General features: G+C 39.2%; 1 protein-coding gene and 1 long non-coding RNA gene across 5 annotated transcripts; one reads left to right on the top strand and one right to left on the bottom strand.

The window, feature by feature from the left end:
• The first annotated feature begins 114 nt into the window (after positions 1-114).
• LOC116796257 (carbonic anhydrase 13-like) lies at positions 115-20,347 on the top strand. 4 transcript variants are annotated; one of them, XM_032706741.1, is made up of 7 exons: positions 115-209; positions 6,531-6,728; positions 10,469-10,587; positions 13,847-13,942; positions 15,072-15,134; positions 16,088-16,243; positions 18,884-20,347. In XM_032706741.1, exons 1-7 carry the CDS (start codon positions 179-181, stop codon positions 18,995-18,997), a joined length of 777 nt encoding a protein of 258 aa, XP_032562632.1. In that variant the 5' UTR covers positions 115-178; the 3' UTR covers positions 18,998-20,347. The 4 variants fall into 4 exon arrangements, with proteins under 4 accessions (XP_032562632.1, XP_032562657.1, XP_032562648.1 ...); XM_032706766.1 differs by lacking the exons at positions 115-209; positions 6,531-6,728 and adding exons at positions 7,088-7,843; positions 8,291-8,355; XM_032706757.1 differs by lacking the exons at positions 115-209; positions 6,531-6,728 and adding an exon at positions 7,088-8,355.
• Positions 10,692-11,970, bottom strand: LOC116796299. Its single transcript, XR_004360313.1, has 3 exons — positions 11,794-11,970; positions 11,643-11,691; positions 10,692-11,149 (listed from the first exon to the last, which is right to left on the bottom strand). It is a non-coding gene; the product is annotated as an uncharacterized LOC116796299 (long non-coding RNA).
• Positions 20,348-25,187: the final 4,840 nt, after the last annotated feature.

Raw genomic sequence — 25,187 nt, 5'->3', positions numbered from 1 at the left:
CCGGCACGGACGGGCCGGGAGCCGAAGCGCCGCAGGCTCCTTATCAGCGCCCGAGGATCGGGGCGTCGCCGCCCGTCGCCTTCAAATCGGGCGCAGCCGCCTCTCCCGTCCCAGCCCGTCCCATCCCGTCCTGTCCCATCCCGTCCCGTCCGTCCTGTGCCGGCAGGAGAGCAGAGCCATGCTGCACTGGGGATACGACGAGCACAACGGTAGGGGAGCGGCAGGCGGGGGGTCGTCGGGGCGGCCGGCGGGGTCCCCCCGAGGGCGCCTCCCGCCGCCGGGATCGGCAGCTCCCGCGCCCGCGGGAAAGCTGGATGAGCTGAGATGCTGTCGCGGCTGTGCAGCGTGAGAGCGAGCAGATTTTTGTCTCGGCATTCTGCAAGGCAGGCGGCTGAGAGAGGTGTCCGTGCGTGAGGCATCGCCTGCAGAGTCGGGCCGGGGCTTGGCTCGAGTCGGGTCTGTCGCGTTTCTGGTCGCGATTTCGTTTGCTCGTGTACATGAACAGTTGCGTGTGCACATCGAGTACTTGTTGAACAGTCACACTGATCGGAGCTGCTGTATCAGCAGTGCCTTTCTGATTCCAGCTGTTTTCTGCTTCTGTTACACGGTGGGAAATCTTGGTTACTAGAATTGGTCATTTAAATGTATAACTATGCACCTAAGAGGAGATACTTTTGGATTTTAGTTGTTCCATGGTTTCCTTAATCTTGCCGGTCTTTGAAGTCCCAAGATGTGCTCATCAGCAGGCTTAAAGACTTTGTTCTGGTTTGCATTTTAAGTCATGCAAACGCTGCTCCTGTGTGCAGACGGTCTCACAAGTCATGCAAGTAGAAGTGATTTTGAAGATTGGAGGCTCGGCTCTGACAAAATACATGGAATAACTTTTATTGTCTGTACACAGTGAAATAAGACGCCATGACAGTAAAAGGAGACAGCTATATCTTTGCATATACTAATGCCTGTAAGAATATATAGATTTCGGAATACTGTTTGTGCAAGTACTGCCTTTCCTTTCTGGCCCTCTTGTTCCATCTTTTCTGGATGGATGTACTTTTCCTGAAAAACTGGGTGGTGGTGGATCACAGTGATGTTGCAATGATTAGGTGTGTTATCTGCTGTTATGCAGTCTGCTCTACCCCTCCCCTGAAGACGTAAATGGGTCTTGTTTTTCAAATTTGTTTCTCCATATGTTTCCATGCTGTGAGCTTCACCTGCACAGTCCAGATAAGAAGCCCACCCTCCCTGCCTTATCCTATCTCTCCTTGTTTGCTATTCTCAACTTCTAGAGAGGGGAGGCCACCAGAGTTTCTATAGGGGTGGCCCTGGACATTGCTTGGGGCCCACTTTCTCCTATAACACTGTTTACTGGCTGATAACATATTCGAGATGGAGTTTGCCTTTCACTCTCTCCTTTTTTGGAGCCCCCAGCAGCTGTGAGGTGGGTAGTTCCTCATCAGTCCACCTCCTTTCCCTTGCCTCTCACAGGAGACTAAAAGAGAGAAGGCATAAAATAGGTTCCCTGAAACTCAGATCAACTTTTGCAACTCATGAGGCAGAAACAAAGTGAAATTAGTTAAATCTGGTGCACTTATATCTATAGTTGACTGCCTGTGGAGTTGAAAAGACATCTGTGTTCCCTCTGAGTTCTGCATTTGTTACTTGCAACAGTCGCAACATAAATACATGCATAAAGTAAACTGTCAGATATTACTTACACATGTCTGCTTATATGGTATATCTACATATAGGGCATGGGCCCTCTGTTACAGACAGAATTAAAAGTTTTTGTGATTAACGTGACTAGATGCCAGATGTTCACCAAAGCAGCTCTATCACTCTCCTCCTCAGCTGGACAGGGGAGCGAAAATAGACTGAAAGGCTTGTGGGTCGAGATAAGGACAGGGAGAGATCACTTACCACTTACCATCATGGGCAGAACAGACTCAACTGGGGGCATTTAGTTTTATTTGTTACCTATCAAATCAGAGTAGGATAATGAGAAAATAAAACTAAATCTTTGAAACAACTTCCCTCCACCCCTCCCTTTATTCCAGGCTCAGCTTCACTCTTGATTTTCTCTACATCCTCCCCCCCCCAGCAGTGCAGGAGACAGGGAGTGGGGGCTGCAGTCAGTTCATCACGTCTCAGTTCATCACTCCTTCCTCCTCAGCGGGAGGACTCCTCACACTCTGCCCCTGCTGCAGCATAGGGTCTCATGGAGAGAAGCCCACTATGGACTTCTCCAATGTGAATTCTTCCCACAGGCTGCAGTTCTTCACAAACTGCTCCAGCACGGGCACCCCACGGGGAAGCTTCTACAGCTTCTCACAGAAGCCACCCTTGTAGCCTCTCTGCTACCAGTAGCTTGCCATATAGAAGTTCTTGGTTGCTTTGATGCATGTATTTCTGAAATGCAACAAGACATCATTTTATTTCTATGAAAACCTTGACCTTTGCTTTCTTGCCCCTTCTCTTACCTCATACCTTATTGTGCTTATCTATAGAGGCACAATATTGAAATCATGAAAACTGACTTCATTGTGGCATCATTCATGGTATTCACTGCTGCTCAAGGTTCCTGTCGAGGGGAGTCTTCTCACCCTTCACAGGAACAGTCCTTTTTGTTTACTGGGGAATTCCCTTAGTTAAAAGGCAAATCACAGAATCACAGAATGAGTAAGGTTGGAAGGAACCACAGTGGGAAGTCAATTGCCTTCTGTTTACTATTTGTTTAATGAAATATATGAAAAATACTTACATGTATTGTCTTTTACTGCAAAAAAATTCTCTTGATCTAGTTACTACTGTTACTACTGCAACAGCGATGCATTTTATAAATAAAAGGGATATGATTCATAGAGCCACAGAGAATCATTTAGGCTGGAAAAGAGCTTTAAGATACTTGAGTCCAACTATAACTCCTTATAGATTTTTTTTCTCTGAGAATCATTACATCATTTTGATAGCTGCTTTAAAAAAATACACTTATTTTACCCATTATTATTTTTTAATGATTTTTATTTGAGCTAATCTTATTGTAACCTAATACGCAACTAAATTACTTGCAAACCTAACTTTATAAATTTAAGCACTTTGTGTATGATGATAAACTGGGCAATGGATTCTCTTTAGGAATAAATAAGGATGTGATCCTGTCAAGGTCAGACCATAATAAAATAATGCACTTTCTATATGTAATAGCAAACTCTTAAAAAAAAAATCCACTTTTTCACCTGTACATGCTCTATTTATGCACATATAGAGGCTCCCTGGAACTGAGCTGTGTCCTGCACTGTCTTCACTGGGCTTGTCTCAAGTTAGTCTATCCTTTTGATGAAATTCGTGATCTTTAACTGCAGTTGGAGAAAAACACAACATTGTCAGGTGCTACAATGAGTTCTATTTCCTGGCAAATTCCTAACTACCTTCATTATGAGGTCTGTGTCGTGAACTGGATTTGTGCAGTGCTGGTGAGTGGTATATGCAGCGATAGTCTGACCTAAAAGTGTCAGAGGTGTGCATTGCAATTGGTAATGCTGTGTCCAAAATAAAGGCAAGAAATCTTCAGAGCAAATGGTTTGGGGTTTTGTCATAAATCTTGGTCACAATGGCTTTGATTGTTAAGAGCTACTAGGTAATCGCCTCTAGCAATAGAACACTTTCCCAACAACAAGAGAGCATATCATAAGTTCAAAAACTGGTATATTAATCATTTTCCTTCAGTAAATGAAAAAATGAAGGGAGGTGAGTAGTGAGTTATACTTTCCTGGATATGTCTTAAAGTACATATTTATAAAACTAAAGTGTACATTATATTAATATGAAGGCACCTAGTTCAGGTCCAAATTCAGAAGAAATTTTCACCCTGGAGATCCCATTGCTTAAATCCAATTGTATGACATGCATTTGAGCATTTCTTCCAACTGTAATGACTTTTTTCAACAGTCATATCCACAGGTTGTGGTGGGGTAGAGTCTGTAGTAATGAATTGAGTCACAGTTTTCCTAGAGTGGCAAGAGTATAATAATTGTATTAGATTGCTGATAGATTATCTAGTAAGAAATACTGCTTGATATGACCTGAAGTTTCCTGATATTTTTGTGTATTATTTAAAAGATCCTATTTCTGGTAGTCTTGTTTACTATAGACGTTTAATCAGCATAGCAAAACAGTATTTTGGTCATCTGAGCCAAGAACAAGTACAAAAACAACTACCATGTCTTTTTAGAACTGAAGTTTACTGTAAAATAATTAGCTAATGATAGAAACACAGCCTTGGGTCCTCTTTTAGGCACCTTTGTATTATTTCTGAATGCAAATCTTTCATATTATGTACTGTACTATAACTGTAGTTATTTTTGAATTAGAGCAAATAGACCAAGTAGTTAAGCACATAAATGTATTTTGCTTTTTCTCAGTTAAGGAATATTGGAAACATTAAAATTAAGTAGCAATAAGCTTTTTGTAAGCATCCCAAAACACAGTAGTTAGGTATAAATGATGGAGTGATGGTTCTTATGAATAAAACTTCGCGTTGCATCTCTAACTACAGGGTACTAGAATCTAAATACAATTAAATATATGCTATGTAATTAAAATATTGGATAGCTTTGATGACCATTTGTGAAGTGAGAAAAATTAAGTTGAAACAGTTTTATATTTCAAACCAGTAGGATTTTTATCTTCTGCCTTAGAAGCGATTTCCTTAATGCATTTAGTTAATACAGTCATTAACAAAAGGACTTTTTAACAAATTCAAGACGAAAGGCCGTTGCCTTTCTTCTGCCTGAGGCTTAAGTCTTAGGCTGTTCTTTCAAGTTCTCCTCTCCCATTTTTTGGTGCTGCTCAGAGGAGAATCAGCCTCTGCCCAGATGGCTGTGCAAGCTGCTGCCCCACGGCGCTGCAGGCGCTTCCCTCCCTGATTTACTGTTGGGGCGCCTTTAGCACCTGTGAATTTCTCAGCTGTGTTTACTTCTGTTGAAGTCGAGGAAAGAAAAATGTCTCTCAGGTTTTGATGTTAGGCTGTTAATCATGGTGTCATACATTTTAATCCTTTATTGTCAATATGTTTATTTAAGCGCTAAGCTGTCCAAAAAGACCCAAACCAGCAGGCTAATTTTTACACTGAAATCAGTTATCTTCCATATAGACAGTCACAAAGATTTCCAGTGATGCAGATTTTGTAAGATTAGGTTCTCATGCTTATATTAAGGTTTTCTTATATCTAGTCTCTCTTAGTTGATTTATTATGCTTCATATCCTTTATAAGCCTGGAGTACTATACATTTATTAATACTGAAAGATCCTTTGTCCTGCAGACTTTCCCCTTTCACCTTTCTCTTTTTCCCTTTCCTCTTTCTCCTTACTTTATCCTCTTTTCCATTCTAAACCTTGTTTTTTATCTTTACTTACCCAAAATATTCCCCAAGCAACTTATTGTTCATATTTTCTTCTTTGGCCTCTTTATCTAGACATGGTTAGAAAATGGAATATGTATTCTTACTGAGAACTCTGATGTTTAGTAGATAACAGATAACTCACACATCTCATCAATGAAGCTTTTCTTACCGTTTTAGAATGGCATTTGCCATTTTCTCATATCCATATTATTGATTTATTAGCTTTTCAGCTTACATTTGGCTTAGCTTGCATGGAGGGAGGAAGGCTAACTTGAGATCACTGATATTGGTTAACAACTTCTTTAGTCCTTTAATTTCTACCTGACACTGATAATGGTGCTACAAGTCTGTGTCTGGAAGATCTACTTTCATTTATCAGCGTGCAGGCACCACTGTCCTCAGTGTTCCTGTTCTTGGATTTTGTTAGTGCTACACTAGTGTGTGTGTGTGTGTGTGTGTGTGTGTGTGTGTGTGTGTGTGTGTGTGTATAGACTTTGTGATTAGAGGGTAACAGTCTCTCTTTTGTTGTGACAGCTGGTGTACAGAGTTGGAGGTGACCAGTAGTGCAGCACTGCCATCAGGCTCCAGAAGAGCCTGTGAACCACTCAACTTTTTTTACCTTTTTTGACATCTCCCCATCTCATTCAGCATAGTCAGTAGAAGATGTGTTCTCAGGTCTTTTGCAGCAAATGACTAAGGTATAAAAAAAATCCTTAATGTCAGGATTTGGATAGAAAAGAGGTAATCCTTAAAGACATAATAAGACATGATAATAGGCAAAAATGGCATGTCAGAAATTTATTGGGGAATAGTGTCTCTTGGATACAGGATGCTTGATTTGAATGAGCATTTGTTATATGTTTCTTGTGCATAGTTGAGTCTTAACTGTGAATAATTATCTATATACTGCATGTGGCCTTGTTCAAGGGTACGTGCAAGGTACATGAAGGGGTCCTGAGAGCTGCTGTTGCAATGTGATGCAGCAAAAGTAGCTGAGTATTTTGATCTGTGTTTTTCTGATTCATCCTTTTTGAATTTAAAAGATACAAATGAGAACAATTCAAGCAAGTTTTCTTTCAGAAGAATGAGGGTGCTGTCATCAATTTAGACTTCTCCTCCAATGCGTTGCAGGGCCTGCCCACTGGAAGGAGGTTTTTCCTGTCGCTAATGGAGACCGTCAGTCACCCATCGACATCAAAACTGAGGAAACCAAGTATGATCCCTCCCTCCGTCCTCTAAATCCCAATTATGATCCAGCTTCTGCTAAAATCATCCTTAACAACGGGCACTCCACCAGTGTGGAGTTCGATGACACCATCAACAGATCAGGTTTGTTCCTTTCCTGTTGTACTGTGTCTTCTATACAGAGTGCATAGAGCCTGGGCACATCTCACTATTGGGTATGAATTCCTCATGAACGATAAGGCTTTGCTTCTCCAGATGAGAGATTCCTTTTTTTCCCTGCCTTTCAGTATTATACAATGTGGGAATTTATTTGTACATGAGTTCGAGATTGTGTTTCTCAGGAAGTGCTGGGATTCCCTATTCACAGTGATGGTTTGATCCACCCCAACCGTCTGGGTAGTGCCAGCCATCATGTCTGAACAGTGTTGTGTACAATTTTTCAAATGCTGCTCTCTCTCTCACTGCAGATGAATCCTTTGTGTCTCATTACAGGTTCATTCCAACTGAATCGCTCAAATCTCTTCTCTGAATTTAGCTGCAGCTTTGGTTGTATGTTTTTCCCCTTTTTACAACCCATACTTGGACTTCTTGTGTCAGGAAAGAGCCGATACAGAACAAGTGAAATATATCCCAAATGATCCCTTTTCTTCTCTGAACAGTGTTATTGTCCCAGTCTTTTCCAGGAGTATGTAGCTTCCCTTTTTGCAAGCAATAGTTCTCTGGTTTAGCATAGTCTTTGTAATGTTAGTACCTTCATCTTTAAAACCTTGTCTTAGATGTTAGACAAACTAGCACAACCCCCCTTGAAACTGTAGGAGCACAGAATCTTCAAGCAGTAATATCATCTTGTGGATGCCTGAGTCTTAGCTGAGGATCCAAGCCCATATAATGCTTTCCCAAGGGTCAAAGCCAGAGGGAAATTAATTTTTGATCATGCTGTCCATTAGTCCTGAGGACTTGTTAGCTTATAGTGTCAACAGGGAGAGAAATAGATGGAGACACCATTGTGCTTTGGTTTCCTGCACAGTCTTAGTTTTAAATTTTCTGTCAATACAAGCAACATTGGATGTTGCCTGAGGGCCACCAGCTGATCATCAGTGATCGGTCTGACCTCGTGTGTGTCAGATGCCACGGAACTTCCCAGAATTAATCTCTGCTTCAAGCCTACTAGGCACTGGTGAAGTAAAGCACATCTCTTAGAAAAACACACAATCTTGATTTCAAATTTTCCAGCGATGATGAACCTACCACAGCCTTTGGTAAGTTGTTCTAATGGTTAATTACCCTCACAGCACATCAGCTGATGTGAGTTGTATCAACTTAGCCTTTAAACTCTTTTTTTTTGAAAAAAAAAGGCAATGAATGTGTATACACCAAGAACCTCTTCCACTCTCTTAATTCCATCCATGAAGTGACAGAGCCTAAATAGCATTTCTGTAGGCTTACCATGGTACCAACACAATGGTAATGTGATCCTCCTTTATTCAGGCCATATCTCCAAGAATATAGTTCATGTCATGGCAAAGCACTGGCAAATGTAGATCAGATAATTAACAGATGTAGTCCCCAGTCTCCTTCAGCATAGTCCATATCTTCTGTGTATGGACTAGATTCTTCAATCCACATCCATAAACTGAGTAATTCGCTATTTTCCCTAATATTTGTCACTGACAAACTTTATCAGTAATGTTTTTGTTTTCTTTCAGGTCATTGCTCAAAAAATACTGAATTTTCTAGGGCCCAAATTTGGCTTCTGGGGCTCCCCTGTGAAGTAAGGACTCCTGCTATGTGTTGGTTTCATGAAAAAAAAAATCAAATTAATTGGTACTAAATACATTAGCGTCTTTTAACGCATTATCAACTGACTTCCATATGAACTATTTCTTCACTTTGGTCAGCATTGAAACTGGGCTGTCAGGTCTGTAACTGTTTGTTTAAGTCTGTTTATGCTCTTCGGTACCACATTAGCTCCATTCTTTGAAATTAGTCTATTGATCTTCTTCTAACATTTTTCAAAATTTGAGATACTGATATTTGCCCAAAAAGCTTCTGACCAGCCTCCTCCTTAATAACGATTGGAATGAAAGGGATTTACCATCACTGTACGACGTGGCACAAATACATCATCAGGCTGTTTTTCACATTTTTCAGCAGAAGTATTTCACTCCGATGCATTTCTACATAATAGTTTTTCCTCAACCAGTTACAGCACCAATCTTTACACATTTCTAGGATCATTTGCCTTCAAGTTTTCATTCCTTGAAAGAAGGAATTTGTTTTAGGAGTGCCATTTCCCCATCCCCTCTATCTGTAGGCTGTGTAAAAGCATGGGTTTGAGTTGAAGCTTTAAGGAACTCAAATATTTTTCCCCCCATATAAACAGTCCCAGTTCCTTTTCATTAGCCAGGCTACTTGTGTTAGCAAATAGGCAACTTAAAATTCTTTCATCTTTATTTGGTGTATTTTGTTCCTGAGAAAGTTTAGGTTTGGGACTAAAGCTAGAAGAGAGAAAAAATTGTTCTCCCCACTGCTCTTAATTTAAAAACCATCTGGGTACAGCTCCCCTCATTTCTCCTTAAAATTTCTATGAGCCAGTAAACTATTCCCAAACCTTCAGAGGACATATGGAGCCCAGAGAATGGAATGTTTTGTTTTGCAGGGAATAAGGAATCTTTCTGAATACGATTCGCATTCAAGTCTCTGTGCAGAGCTGGTTTGGTTCTAACTCTGATGCACAAATGATGAGCACTTGCAAAAGCAAAACAAGGAAAAGCCTACCCGTATGCATGTTAGGTTGAATAGAATTACATCAGAACAGAATAGAATTAGAACAGAATAGCATTAGAATAGAATAAAATATAGCGGATTCTTTCAGTTGGAAGGGACCTACAATGATCCAGCTGCCTGAGCAATTCAGGGCTGACCAAAAGTTGAAGCATGTTGTTAAGGGCATTGTCCAAACACCTCTTAAACACTGACAGGCTTGGGGCATTGACCACCTCTCTAGGAAACCTGTTCCAGCGTTTGACCACCCTCAGTAAAGAAATGCTTCCCAGTGTCCGGTTTAAACCTGCCCTAGCACAGCTTTGAGCCTTTCCCATGAGTCCTGTCACTGGATACCTGAGAGAAGAGACCAGCAGCTTACTCTCTGCTTCCCCTCCTCAGGAAGCCGTAGAGAGCAGTGAGGACACTTCCCAGCCTTCTTTTCTCCAAACTAGACAAGCCCAAAGTACTTAGCCACTCCTCATAGTACATGCCTTCCAGCCCTGGCTAATTGTCAGTAATATTGCCGTTGTACAATGCATATGCAGCGTCGGCTTATTTTTATTTATGTTGATATAAGCTCCTTTTTCTCTGACTCCAATCTGATGTAACTAGATCTAGCTGTAAATGAAGGAAGGAGCCTTGAAATTTTTTTAAGCTCCACCTATTTTCCTCCAAATTTCAAAGAGAAGAAGAAATTGTGCTGACATTACATTTTTATGATCACCCCTTTTATTCACAAAATCTATATTTTAAGCCTAATTTCTTAGTGATTCTTTCAAATTTATTCAAGAGAGGAAACTCTCTTGAATGTTGCAAAATAGAAGTATTTTCCCATTTTCTGAGAAATATTCAACCCATAGCAAGACAAACCTGGAGATAACAACATACCCTTTAGTTGCCCATAACCCACTAATCTACACATAAATGCAATTTTGATAGTCATATCCCGGACAAGTGAGTGTTTCTGTAGTACTTCCAAGAAGTGGGAAGCCATCTGAGAGAGCTTTTTAGAAGGAGCAAAGGACTGTCCAAAGACTGAAGTTTGGTGTGAGGTTAGAGGATGTGGGTAGAGGCTCCTGTTCCTGCAGTGAAGCCTTTTCCTCTGCTTGGGTTTCCAGTGCTGACTGGGGGGCCACTCAGCGGGACCTACAGGCTGCGCCAGATTCACTTCCATTGGGGGTCCAACGATGAAGCCGGCTCTGAGCACGCGGTGGATGGGATGAAGTATGCGGCAGAGGTAAGGCTTTGCATGGACTCATCTGCACCTCTAAGCTTGTGACTAGTTTTCCATTGTAAGAATAATGTTGCCCCTCCTCTTCCCGCTTTTCATCTTCCCTGCATTTTATCAAAAGACAAGCAGTCTTCCTGAAGTCTTGCATGTTTGGTCCTTTCTCAAAGGAGAACCTATTTGAGAGCTTTGGAGAGGATTAAAAAAGGAGTACAGAAGACAAGAGCTTGATAAGAGCAAGATTTAATGTTCAAGAGCTATTTTAAACTTTGTCTTTCACTGTCTCTTCCTTGGAGAACATTTTCAAAGTCAACTTCAATGACAAACAACAGAATTATTTGATTTGGGGCCTGTGCAGTGTAAAGTTTATGCAAGACTTAGAGTATTGCATTTTGTGGTGCACTTAGCGATGTGGTGGTTATGACTTTAAGAATGCACTTGAGTATCTGTGGGATGCCTGCTATCTGTGGGGTAATGTGTTTCAGTGGAGGTGCCACAAGGAGACATGCACCATCTGCTCTGGCATGGAGCTTTCACTCCTGCTCTGTCTCCTTTGGTGCATTTGAGTAATCTGCAAGAAAAAGTATTCAGTATGAGATTCCTCTTTGCAAATGGAAGTAACATGGAGTATTTTGATGAGACTGAGGTCTTTAACAACAGGTAATTCAGAGAGTGGAAGAGTTTTCTGGGGTTAAAAAGAAGTAAAAAGTATAAAAATAAATGGTAATGGACAAATAAAAGGCATAATACTACAGAAGAAAAAATGCAATGTATGCACAGTAGTGTGATCAGATTTTGCTGGAAGTGATGTAAGAGCAGTCAGGAAAAAAAGATCAGTTTTCTAACACTAATGGGGAAAAGTGATATTTGCAGTGTTTAAAGGCTTATGTTTTCCACAGGAACCAGGTGAGATGGAATATAAAGAATTAATAGAGGTGCTTTAAAACCATTAAGTACCAACCCCAAATTTCTAGCTGAGAAAATTATATGTTTCCCATCTAAGAAACCAAACAGAAGGAGAAAATATCTCTGAATTTCTAGCCAGTCTAAAAACCTTCTGTTACCTGTTGGTTGGGTAACCCTCCACAAGAAGCTCTCCAGACGTCACTTTGGCTTTGGGATAAGAAACGCAGAATTAAAATCAAGGCTTCTGAGCATTGTTCACACAAAAGAAAATACCTCAGAAGGAGACGTGAAAATGGTTTCAGTGCTCACCTTTGTAAGGAAGATGTGGAAGATTTCAAGAAAAAGCATCAACTGAGTTGAAGAAAGAACTAGTGTACAGGTAAAGAAGGCTTCAAGGTTTGGCCTCTAATCCCACCGGGAAGCAGAAGCGATCCGTGGCTCCATTCTTTGTGACAACATATGATCTGATCAAGATCTCTTCACAAGCTGCAGTGACAGAGCGGTGGTAAGACGGGATATATTCCTTACAGAGAAGTCACCAGCCATTGAGAAGGGGTCTATACCCAAAAGTGTTTCACAGCTCTGTTTCTTTGGGGATTTTTTTGTTTTTTGGGATGGTGGGCTTGGGTTTTTTTGGGGTAAAGCTATGAGGGGGTGGAGTGGGCTCTTAGTAGTTGTGGGAATTTTCCTTTTTGTTCTTTGTTAGCTTTTTTCCCTTTTTTTTTTTTCAAATCCACAATAAAAGTCAATTCTGACTGAGAGTATCTGTTTCCTTTTTGTGTATGTTAAAAGGTAATTGTTTAAAAGTTGTTCAATGTAGCTTCTGTGAACTTATAATAGTGAGTGGTGCAGACATTATGAGCTCCAGGACACTAATGCACTTGTGAAAGGTTTAGTGGACTATGTTCTCTTCCTGGTTTAATTTATAATATTTTTAGCAACTTTCCTTCAAGGATTTCTGAAGCTGTGAGCCAGCATGTGTGTCATCGTGGCCATACATGTATTATTGTTGACTACAGTGATATTCCTTACTTGCTGGAAGTAATGTTTCAGCATTTTAGAGCCCAAGTGCTTAACAAAAATTAACATGAAGTAAGACCAAGTAAGAGATATGAAAAATTGAAACTCAGAGAGGTTAGGCAAGGATTGAGATTTAGGGTAAAAATCTTCATTCTCCTAGATCCCTATTTCAGCCATGCAGCTATGTTATTTCCCATAGGAAACCTTTAAAGCAAGTTCCAGCTTTCCTAAATTGCTTTTACTTTAGATGTCTTGTAAGTGCTGTATTCCAAAAGGAAGCCTTTTTTTCAGGGATACATCCCAGTTTAAGTCATTCAATGAAGCTGCTTTTCAGCACTCCTAAAGTTCAAGGTCTGAAAAGATGGCCACCAATTTTAGAAAAGCCAATCTCATGCCCTGCTTCTGAGCGTCTCTGTCTAAAAACTGTGGGTAATAAGATTTACTAATCCATTGAGGATTTGTGACAGTAATTAATGTTTTTGAAGTACTTAGACGTAAGTGCTGTGTGACTGTTTATGCTCTCTCCTGAGGCTGGGATATCCTGGAGCTTCCTGAGAACCAGGAGCTTCCACCATGAATTGTGGTCAGGAATTAGGAAACCTGGTTGAGCAGGAGGGACTTAGGTGATGTGGGAGCAGAGATCATGGGCTTTTCCTTTTTCCACCTGGCTAGGTGGTGTCTTTAAGCTGCTTACGCAAGTACAAGAGGACAGTTCCAGAGTAATACATGTTGGAAATGCAAATGCTCAAACCTGAGATAATCAAGCTGGTTGTAAGGGCCTAACTACTGGTGGTCATAGAAAATAACATTTGGAAAGTATCAAAAATGAAATGTTGCTTTTTAGCTTGAACTAAACAAGGGACAAGGGGTCAGTGCAAGTTTAATGTGTGTTCCTCTGCCTGTTTTCTAGCTATTTATGTGGCCGATTAATGTTACTGAAAGCTTGATTAAAGAAAAAGATGAGTAAAATACTAAGGACATCCTCATGAATTTCAATCACTTTTTAAAATCAGCTGTACTAAATATGGATTTAAAACCTTTAGTTATATAACCTTTGGCTTTCTTGTCTTAACTTCCCAATTCAAAATCTGGGGGCCCAACAGCAGTTTGCCAGGCACTGTGGTGTGCTGATTCCTGCTAAACTTTGAATAATCCCAGCCCCTGGAAATACTTTTACCATTTGTGTGAACTATATGTTTACTGATTTCATGAAATATCTGCACTGAATGGCTCTGCATACAAAAGAGTGAAGTAGAGTATCTAACCCAGAAAGTTGTAGTATTCATTTGCCACTGCTTCAGTTCAGCGAGAGTTGATGCTGTCTGTGTCTCTTGCTTTTCAGCTTCATGTGGTCCATTGGAATGCAGAGAAGTATTCCAGCTTTGTTGAGGCAGCTCGTCAGTCAGATGGATTAGCAGTCATGGCTGTATTTCTGAAGGTAAGAAAAGAATGCTCCAGCCCTCCTAATAAATCTGCATTATAAGCCCAAAGAGATAATCATGATGGTTGGTGTAATTATTGCTAAAAAGATACTTGTTTTATACTTGTTTCCTTCATAGTGTTTAGCTGCCAATATGGAAAGCTATGCTTCCTTGAAGAATAAAAATATCAGATTAAGAGATTTTTTGAGACAGTGAGAGTCTGTTTGCCTAGTTTGCACTCCAGTACAGCATAAGATGTGAAACTTAATTCAGCTGCCCCTATATGGATCCAAATAACCTGTACTTGACTAATAGGTTTCTTTATGGGGACAATCTGATTTGATTCAAATGTTTCTTTAACAGTTTGTTTCTGAGCTGGTAGTTTCTTCTAGAAAATAATAATAATAAAGAAACCAAAACCAGAAACTGGAGAATTTCCTTATAATTCTTATATACCTTTTTGCCATTTGTACCTGTTCTAAGATTAATTAAACTTGTGCAACAGCTTCATTGACTTCTGCATGAAGAAACAGATGGAGAATTCACACAGTCCATGGCAAAAGATAGGGCTTTGGTCAAATCTGTGGTTTCCGGTGGATGCCACAGCTTCCTGAGCACAGCTAGTGCTGGTGCTGGCACAGTCAGGAAGCCATTCCATGCAGCAGTTGCAAAGAACTGCTTCATTAATTCAGTCTTTCAAGTTTGCATTATAATGGTTCAAGGGAAAGTCTTACTGGACTTCTGAGCAGACAGATTCTTCTTGGAATACATAAGAACAGTATTCTCAATGTTTTAAGTAATTTAAATTACAGATGTAAGCTTGCCACTTAATATCTTGCATATTAAAACATGAACAATGATGGTTTCTGTTCTCCTGTAGTGAAAAGTCTGTGATTCATTTGTAGCTGAAATAATTACTATGGGTAGCCAGAACAATTATTATCAGCAAGGGAGCGGATCTTCTTTATGACCAGTACTGTTTCCAAGGACCAGCTAGTTACGGGCTGCTTCACAAAATCCATCAGCTCTCACAGTCACTTAAGGAGCTTTATATAAAACAGATTCATTATGCATTTGCTTTTTGATTATTTATTTTTGTTATTTTCCCTGGAGCTCCAGTGTTTCTCTTTTCTCTGGTTTTAATAGATTGGTGAATGCAACCCTCAGCTGAAGAAGATTACTGACCGCTTGGACACCATCAGAATCAAGGTAAATGAGTTTTTCTAAAAAAATACTAATATTGGTAGTTGCTTTTGTTGTTTTGATGTTGGTTTTTTTTTTTATTTTTTGAAACCTGGCTGCTACTCCCTTCACTTTCATGTTTCCTGATTACTGGTATCATAGCTATCCACATCTGGTTTGAGACAGTTTAGGAGCATTTTTCTTAGGCTGAAAACTAAGTAGACAGTTTTTATACAGTAAAAGATCAGAGGAAAAGACTAATTCCTCACAGAACCCAGTCTCTGATGAATGTGTTGCTATCAGAATAGTAGCAGGGTAAGAACATACTTTAGGGAAAGATGTGAAAAAGATGAGGGAAGTATTTCCCCTGTTTTGCTGAGGTACAGGGTGAGAAATAACGGAGGTGAGAAATAATTCTATTGTTTGTGTGAGATAAATCAGCCTGATTCTCAACATGATGTTTTGTACAGTCCTCTCTGGCCTGGTAGCTGGAACACAGAGAAACAGTAGTAACACTTGGACCTGGGAGGAGCAAATGGTGAAAGGAGCCAGTGGCAGTAACCTGTGGGGTTACTCTGCCAGCCCCACAGAGACCACATGGAAAATCTAACATCTTCTGTCCTCTCCATTCAACTTCCATCTCATGGTCACTTGTAACTCAGGGGAGCCTGTGCTAAAATGACACCTTTGATGGTGTCCTGCCAGCAGCAGGGACAGCAGCAGCAAAGCTGTCACAGAGGTAAGACCTCGTCAGAAGGTCTGACTGATGAGGACCTCCATCATCCAGGATGCTGCCAGCCCACCTGATAGTGAAACAAGCTCTACCTCCTTTGGCATGATTTATCTTGACCTCTTGCTTATAAATAACATTAAATAACATTTCCCTGTTTTTTCTTTTTCTTTTTCTTTTTTTTTCTTTGAAATAAAATTCTAAATATAATTAACCTAGAATACAAATGACCTTTTCTTTTAATTTCCAGGGTAAAAAAGCACTATTCACAAACTTTGATCCTAGCTGTCTGCTTCCCAAGTCCCTGGACTACTGGACTTACTTTGGCTCTCTTACTGTTCCACCTCTTCTTGAGAGTGTCATCTGGATTGTTCTGAGAGAACCCATAAGTGTTTGTTCTGAACAGGTACTGTTTGATTTGTCACCACTACCAAAATGTTGCTTTTGTAAGACTTGAAATTGTAAATAACATCCACAAATATGTCATTGCAGAACTTATTGGATTTTCTAAAGGCAAAATTTGTATATCAAATTTATCCTGACTTCCTGTTGCTTTTCCTACTGTAACAGCTATTTATTATTCATTTGTAAAAAGAATCTGCATACTCTAAAAATTAATAATCAAAAATAACCCATAAGGAACTTACAGCAAAAAAAGAGTTCTGATGACCCTTAGGAATTCTGGAATTCCATTTGATTTGATTACTTGCATATCCTGCCCAAGCCTCTTCTCTGGCATTTTTATCTGGCAGCTGAATAGTAAATTTATTCTTGCATTCCAGATATGTAAAACTTGATGAATTTACTAGAATTGTGAAAAGCAAATACAATCGTAATAAATTGGGGTTTTATGTTAGGCTGTCTTAGGAAAACTGTGATACTTCATAAGAGTCTATTTACATTTCTTGTTAAATTAAGCTTCATGATGTATCTTAACGTTGCAACAGTGACACCCAGCGGGCTGATGCTCTTGAGTGTAAAGAGTTTTTCTGACCAGAGACCACATACTCAGCAGAAATGGTGACTTCAGTCTTTATAGTAAATGTTAAGACATCTTCCTGAGTGGGACCCTTGTTAGTCAGGAGACCTCAGATTTTGTTTGCAAGTGATTTGAAGTAATTTATTTGCTCAGTGTGTGTGGCAATGGATTTGCCATATATAGGATGGAAGAAGTCCTGTCAGAGGTGGACTAGTGAAGAAAAAGAAGAAAATCACTCAAATGTTATAGAAACAGAAGTTTTTAATGTCGTTTAAACAGGTTTCAAAATGGCTTTTGCTTTTTTGCAAAGTCATTGTTCCTTTTTCCCGACACCCCCCCCCCCCCCTCCGTGAGGGACTTGTCTCCCATACAGGAGTGTCCTGGGAAGATGTCCTGAGGTGTTTCTCATTGTCCTTTTTTAACCCCTTCCTATTGGTTGTTGACTCTTTACCTGATTGGTTTTTTCTATGTGACCCTGAACTTGTGATTGGTCCCCTTTTGACCCTCCTAAAAGCCTTATAAACCCCGACCCCACAATAAACTTCCTCTTTCCTCCGTCCCTCCCTGGTGGTCTGTGTGAGCTCCTTACGGGGTCACGGGCCATGTGGCGGGGGGGCAGGGGGGAAGAGCATTCACCTTCCAAGTAATGGGCTGGCTCCCAAGGCCTGAAGGTCTCCCCCTCCCACTAATCCGTCGTGTGTGCATTTTTCTCATCTGTATCTCTTCCCCACTCCAGTCAATCTGGCTTTGTAAGTAAGACTCACTGCAATGCGTGAGGATCTAGGATTGAAAATTTGCATTAAGGTATCAACTTTCTAAAGAGAACCCATTGTCCATGTTAAAAGCTTCTTATTTGGGCAAATATATAATTAATACGTCCTAAAATGTGAAATGCTATATACAGCCATGTGTAACACGTTCAGAGGACATGGTGTGGGAAACTGCCAATTACAGTGATTCTTTACTAATCATTTTTCATAGACTTTAGATATATCTTATGTAGTAAAGTAGAAATATGCTATATTCTTATAAAGTTGCATGTAGCTAAAAGTGTGTATTTCCAGTAATGTCCACCGTTGTGATTGATCAGTCAGCACTATGACTGATACTGTTCTGCCATTTAATTTTATTCCTCAGGTTTGTATTTCTTTGGGGCTTTAGAGTTTGCTACTGACTTTTTGTTAAATTTTTCAGGTTGAAAGAAATTAAAAATAGCTTTTGAGTTTTTATAAATTTACAGGGAGTGTGAATTCCAAATGTTAGCTTTAGAATGGGGTGAAGCAAGATAGCACTGACTTTTTTTCTCTTAATGCAAATAAGATGCAATGTGCCATACAACTAAATGCTCTATTATAATTATAATGTCCTACCTTTGGCAACCTAGAAGGGAAGTAAGGTGATATATAGAAATAGTGAATATTGGAAATACTAGAAATAAAACAAAATGCTAAACTAAATCAAGTTGGATTTCCTGAGGTTGAGACGTGGAGTTTTGCTAGGGGTTTCTGCTGGGATCAGCATATGCTGAGGTATGAATAACTGCTTGTTCTGTGTCTTCACAAGGAAAGAATTTTGAGTCTCTCCTGATTTGAGTAAGTGCCAATTACAGCAGCTTTCTATATCACCACGCCTGCAATTCCAGGTTAATTGTGAATATACTCTTTGAGCAAGAAAACATACACAGAATGTGTTTACTATAAGAAACGTGATGTAATTTTTGGCAAAAAACATTCCAGAATCTCCAAGCTATGAAATCCAACTAAAAAATATAAACCCTCCTTATTTAGATCAGGTTATGGAAGAAAACTGTGAATATAGGAAACAAGTAATCCTTATGCACAGTTTCATGCTGACATGTATTTTGGGACATTTTCTCAGTAGTCATCCTTTTTCATTTACAAGGACAGAAATGGTGAAATTACCATTCCCCACATGCCTTAGTAAAATACAGTTCTGTTCTCCCAGGTGGAAAAAAGGTGACAAGTATCTTTAATATTTACTACATGCATTTTCACTGGTATCAATATGAGGGTTTTCTGCTGACCTTTATGTGTCTTTTGATCACAGCTGGCCAAATTCCGCAGCCTCCTGAGCACTGCTGAGGACGAGGTCGCCTGCTGCTTGCTGAGAAACTACCGGCCTCCCCAGCCTCTAAGAGGACGAGAAGTCAGAAGGAATTAAAGGAGTAAAGCCAGAGTAGTCTCCCTCTGAAACCAAAGGCTGAATTAATTTTAATAGTTAATATACTTTGTGATTTTTAATTTTTTTTTCTTGAGTTGTTGTAACAAATAGGTGTTGTTTTATTACTGGTTATCGTGCAGTCATTTCACACAGACAGGTATGTCCTGCCTGAGCTGTTGCAGGTTCATCGACATTAACAGGTCTGACTGTGTTTGAGTGCATTGGTTTGGGAGCACAGAGGTCACTGCTAATCATAAGGGTCAGATGTGGTAAAGGAGTTGCCCAGAATTTCCCACCAAATTATTGAACAGGATGCCTGGTATTATTGGCAGTATAGGATGTTCTGGGTTTATTCTTCTGGTCTCTAACATAACATTTAGCTTCTATATAGGACTTCACAATGTAATTCTCAAGGAAAAACTATTTCAGTGATGTTATCATGTCACTTTTCGACACAAAGCAGTAATGACTAACAGCATTTAAGTAAAACAGATGTTTATATGATCCTGTTATTCTGGCTACTTCATAGCGGGAATCATGTACTGACTGATGTTTTTTTAAAAAGCAAATAGTAAGGATTTTGTGTATTGCCAGGTGGATTAGGTATTCCTGAATTTCATAATGTGTAGTGATGAAATTGTCCTGAAACCTGAAAACTACAAGGTAGAAAGGCATAGAGAGAATTATTTGGGTCTAAATGTAGTCTGTTGCATTTGGTGAACAATAAGGGACTAACTATAACACTATATCCATGTAGCATCAGACTTTTACCACTTAAAATCAGAAGGCAGGGGTGGCTGTTGCTCCAGACTCTTTCATGCTAGATGCTGTAGTGTGATCCACATGGTGCATACCTCACACTCTGCAGTGGAGCACAGCACTGCTCAGGTCTGTAACGTCTCAAGGTACTGGCTGTCATAGTTGAACTTTGGTGGTTGCACTTATATGCCAAAGAGAAGACCAAAGAGAACATTCAGAGAAAGCCAAAGAAATTGGAATCAAGTCGATATCTAATAAAAAGCTCAGCCCTCAATAGCAATATGTTGAAATGTCTGTCTTTATGAATTGACTTGAGCCTGAGTTTCTCTCAAGAGCTTTTTTTATCTGAGTATAATTGTTTGTTTTATGCCAAATTTATTTTTATTCTTTTTAATGAACTTGCCATAGGATGTAGCTTAGGATAGAATTAGATTTACTCTCAAACTATGAGAACTACATAGTTACCAGTGATACCTGGAAGAGGCAGCTAGAGGTTTCATGGGTAGCAACTACCATCAATCTCTGTAGTACTTCTGACCAACTCATCTTCCATGAATTAATTTTTTTATAGGTTTTATAGGCTCTGCCTTTTACCTCAGTGGGTCTTTTGATCTTAGATGGACAAACATGAGGAAATCACAATCAGGATTGAATTTATATGCTATTTTAATAAATTAGACATAGAGATATAGATATTTTCGCTTAGTTTAAGAGAGGTGGACTTTTTTGTTTTCTCCTCCTCAGAATATAGCTATTATATGCTGCAAGGCCTGCCCTCTCCTTTTAAATGTTTTCTGAAGGAGAGCACAAATAGACCATTAGAGAAATGAAAGGCATTTAGCAGCAGGTACAAGTATTAAACAAAGGGAAAAACCCTTTGGTTTTTGTTTTCTGGCATAGGGAGAAGAATGTGGCTAAAAAGACCTCAGGATAGTTCTTTCTTAAAGGGCACATCAGGAAAGTGTGCATGGAGTAAGCGAGAGTGTGTTGTATGTTTTCACACCCCTTTTTAGACTTAGTGTTGGTTTTGATATGTTTCCCTATCAAGTGAGTAGCCTCAGAAGAAAAAACAATAAGGCTACTGCTTCATATCATAAACGAAAGTTTTGTATGTTTCTTGCATATTGAAAACAATGGAGTTGACCCATTGCTTTGATATTTATAAGGATTTTATCAAAATAAAAAATTGATTTTATGAATGTGTCTTGTATTTTCTACTGAAGAACTTAAACTTTTACAGAGAGGGCTTCACTTTTGTATCTAGCTCCTGCAGCTCTTATTTTAGAAAAAACTGTCACCCGTCATTTGAAGACTGCCTTTGGGCAGTGTACTATTAGATATGTCTTTTACGTTCTTTATGTAGTCTTGGGCAGTGGTAAGACATGCAGTCAATTGTACAAGTTTCTGATAGTGCACTTTTGAACTATTGACTATTTTTATAGTTACACTAATAAGTTTTAGAAGAAGGCATCATTCACAGTAATTCCCCTAATGCGGAGATGCCGTATTCATGTTAGATTGACCTAGATGGAAGTTAGTGGTGGCATCTGAAAAAGACTAGAAACGCTCAGTTGCCTGAAATCCTTTGGGAACAGCTTCTCAGGTCATCCATCTGCTGCAACTCTAAAGTGAGAATGTGGACCCAGTCTTGGCTCTGAGCACTTGGTTGCGTCCTCAGTCACTAATTTCTTGTATAGTCAAGCTACACTGAATCTCAAGCTACTCAGTGTGCTCCCAGAGAATTAAATCTCAAGTGTGAACTCTATGTTGTACTAAGATGACTCTACAGCAAACAGGGTTAAAATATGTCATCACCACCCCCCACAGCTGCAGGTCTCTTTGATCAACTCTTAAACCTCTGACACACTTGGAACCTTTATACTGAGAAGAATGAAATGCTCAGTGACCAAAAAACATAAAGCGTATTTGCTGAAAATAGTAGCTGTCAAGAATTGTGTACTGTTGGAGAGTTGATCACTCAAACTTATTCTCAGAATTAAATAAACCACAGAGGAGCCCTGGGGTCAGCTCTGCTGTTTTTGGCACAGGAGGGAAACAGTGTGTTCTGCTGTGCTCATAACCTTTGACAGTCATGCTCAGGATGTTTTTAATATTGCATGTGTTTAACATCAGCTGGGAATTTTCTTTATGTCAAAGAAAAAACCTGGTAAGTAGCTGTCTTTGCTTCTGGAGTACAATGGGGTGAATATACAGCAGACACCTGTTTGCTGCCATAAACCCACTTGTTCTATACCTGTGCCTTCTCTGGTGCTTTAGGAATTAGTCTCTGTTGCTTCCGCAAAAAGGACTTTGATGGCCTTACAGACATGAAGCAGGACCTAAAGAATTCAAGGAATCAAGCTGAGGAAAAAAAAACACAAGTCAATTAATCAATTTCAAAATAACTTCACAAAAAAAAAGTGGATTATGACATATGAATAAAATAAAAGAACTCTATATGTTATACAGTTTTCATAAACTTAATGGAAAGGAGATTTTGGATTTAGATTCTTGTAGCTTTACATAGGCAAGGACTAGATCGCTAAGTTGCCTAGCCTTCAGTTGTTAAAAGCTGCAAATAATTGAGAGATTTGGAGTACCTTAGGGTTGTAGCCTCAACATGAAGGTATGAATGCTAGAGGAATCTTGCTCTAGAGATTCTAGAGTGGTCTCTTTCTTTTATTATCTATTAACTAGGCTAAAAAACCGTGGTGACAGTCTCCTTATCACTCTGCTGCTTGATAGACTACCTCTACCTTCTGTTGCATTTTGTTGTCCCCTTCCCCCATTCGTATCTTTCTTTCTAGTTATATATGTGAAGTTATATATGTTTGTTTCATTTTTGGGTTTAATTACAATTGCTTACATTTGCTCGTTTTTCTTTGAGTCTTCTTCCGTGGCATCTCCTTAGGACTTAGGATAAAAACCTTACAAGACATCCTACAAAAATACTGTAGTGTTGCACTTCCACCAATGTTCTGCACATATAGATAGCCTGCTTGGTTTTCATGTCAAGTTTTGCTATTATGTCCTTGTACAGATCTAAACTAATAGAGATTTGTTCTGTGATTTAAGCTCTTAGATACTGTTATTTCTGTACCTTTTATTTGTGAAGTGTTTGGCTCTGTGAACAGATGGCCTTTTCTGTGTGTCTACTGTCTTTGTGAGGCTGGAGATAATGATGAAACACTTAAAGAAAATGTTTCTAAAGTCATGTTTTGTTTTCTGTTTCTGTCAACTTCATCATTCTTCCCAAGTGCAAGTTTTCACTATGGTGAAACATTTGCATGTATGATCTGTCTCTTCTCTGGAAGAGAATTTGAGGACAGGGAATGTCTCTCGCAGGAGAGTACTGGATTGTCATGTGAAAACAAAGATTCTCTGCCTCTGCTTAACAGAACTGATGTGCTGCACAGTCAATTCCTGTTTCTATTTTATCAAATTTCACCCACATACTTGGGTAGATAAATTTGAATAATTTTTAGGTACTCCTGATAGTTTCATTTTTCAGATGTAAATCATACAGGATACATGAAACAGGTAGATGAAATATATATTTTTATGAAGATCTGAATTATATTTTTTTTCTGTCTCTGATTTGAAGGTATTTTGAATAAAGTATCAGCTGTTTAAATGTCAACATTTTGCTTCCAGTTCTTTTCTACTGTTGTATGAACACTGGACAGAAATGTTGTCTTGATAATGTTTGTTTGTTTGTTTTTAAGCAGCACTTTGGTGATTTTGAGGAAAAAAATGAACCCAGTCATTCTCAGTGTTTTTCAGAAAGTTTGTTCTTGATTTGTTTTCCTTTTGTCCTGTTTAAACTTCAATTTCTTTTGTAGTTTATGACTTCATGAATAAACCATTTACCTGAAATCAGTAAAAACCTCAGCATCCAAACGTATATTCCAAAATTGTTTTAAAATTCTCATGGTTACGTAGAAAGCATTAGTACCTATGCATGAATGAAAGAATGCTGTGTCCCCAGATCTGAAGATGGCAGAAGCAATTAAAAAATCAAATATTTAAATAGTGTCTGCTACCTATTTCATTGCAAATACAGTTACAAATAAGAGCAATATCTTATTGTCATGACAAACTAAATAATATAAAAGTCATGGTACCATGCTATTTAACCAAGTATTAATTTTGAAGTCTATTAAAATTGTCTGCAGAGACTACCCAAAGAACTTTCAGCCTGTTGGCCTAATGCCCAAAAGAAACCTTGAATCTCTCAAAATAGTTTAGCTTATCTTCATGACTGGTTCAGGGGACCTTCATGAGAAGAACAAAACTAGCAGCCAAGCCCAGAGCAAACCACTTCACCAATGTCTGCTGCAGTGAACCTGTTTGACTGAATTAGTTTTGAATTGGCAGATAAATAACTATATATGGCAAAATAAAAGCAAAATATTATTTATTAATGAACATTATTTGAGTAGTTGTAACATGATGTGTAGTATTTTCAGCAGGAATCCTGAGAAAATCCCTGAAAGTCTATTCTGTACTGACAGTCTCATGGTGTTAATGTAACTAATGTTCCTACATATTGTTCTTAAAATTTTTAGCAACTAAACTGTATGTATAATAGTCTCTCTGCAGATATGCTTATCAGTAGATACATGATATACTATGTTATGTATGTGTATATATACACACATACACTGTGGAATATACAGGAAGGACTAGAGGATGACCAGAGCACAGCAGATTCTGTTGAGTTCAATGGAACTGAACTGACACTGAACTACACCAGCCTTCTGGAGTCTGCAGACAAAGTCCTGTGCCCAGAGAGGCTTTTGTTGTGGTGTGTGGAAGGTGTCAGTGATAGCTCCATTGAGTGGATAAGTATGTGGGAATGCTAACGAGGTGATGTTGAGATGATGCTGCCTCAGCAGAAGCTGTGTCTCCTGGGTGCTGCAGATGACCAGAACTCTTACATGCACTGGCAAATTGTGCTGATGATATAAAATCTTTCCCCATTTTGACATATACTCTGGAAATAGATGATTGATTGATTGATTGAGAACAGGGATATTGGGTTTGAAAAGATTATAACCAACTAAGCTATATCAAGTAATCTAAAATGTTGAACTGGCTGTGAACAACTGAGTGGTGTGATGTGAAGAAGACTGAGAAAAATGCCAAAGATAGGAGAACAAACAGTGAAAAAAAACTTCTAATAGAAAAAAGAAGCCCTTTGCAGATTGCTTTTGCCAATAGATGTCACTGTAAATAAGGCAATGGTCACCTTCACACTGACATAGCAGTCTGAATAAGACCCACATGTCCTGAAGGCTCAGCCTGTGAAAGAAGAGTACGCAATATAACTCATGTATGAAGGATGTGTTGTTGATTGTGATTTACTCCCTTTCCTAAAAGTGATACAAGGATTGTGGAAAAAAAAATTACTTTCTGATGCATAACAAAA

Source organism: Chiroxiphia lanceolata, chromosome 1 (genome assembly GCF_009829145.1).
Source record: "Chiroxiphia lanceolata isolate bChiLan1 chromosome 1, bChiLan1.pri, whole genome shotgun sequence".
Classification (NCBI taxonomy): Eukaryota; Metazoa; Chordata; class Aves; order Passeriformes; family Pipridae; genus Chiroxiphia; species Chiroxiphia lanceolata.
This window is presented reverse-complemented; position numbering and strand designations above follow the sequence as displayed.

Excerpts from the sequence above, each read along its gene's own strand:
- LOC116796257 (XM_032706741.1), top strand. The coding sequence starts at position 179 with ATGCTGCACTGGGGATACGACGAGCACAACG. Across the intron at positions 6,729-10,468 it reads TGACACCATCAACAGATCAG|TGCTGACTGGGGGGCCACTC; the intron begins GTTTGTTCCTTT and ends TTGGGTTTCCAG. Across the intron at positions 15,135-16,087 it reads TGGACACCATCAGAATCAAG|GGTAAAAAAGCACTATTCAC; the intron begins GTAAATGAGTTT and ends TTTAATTTCCAG.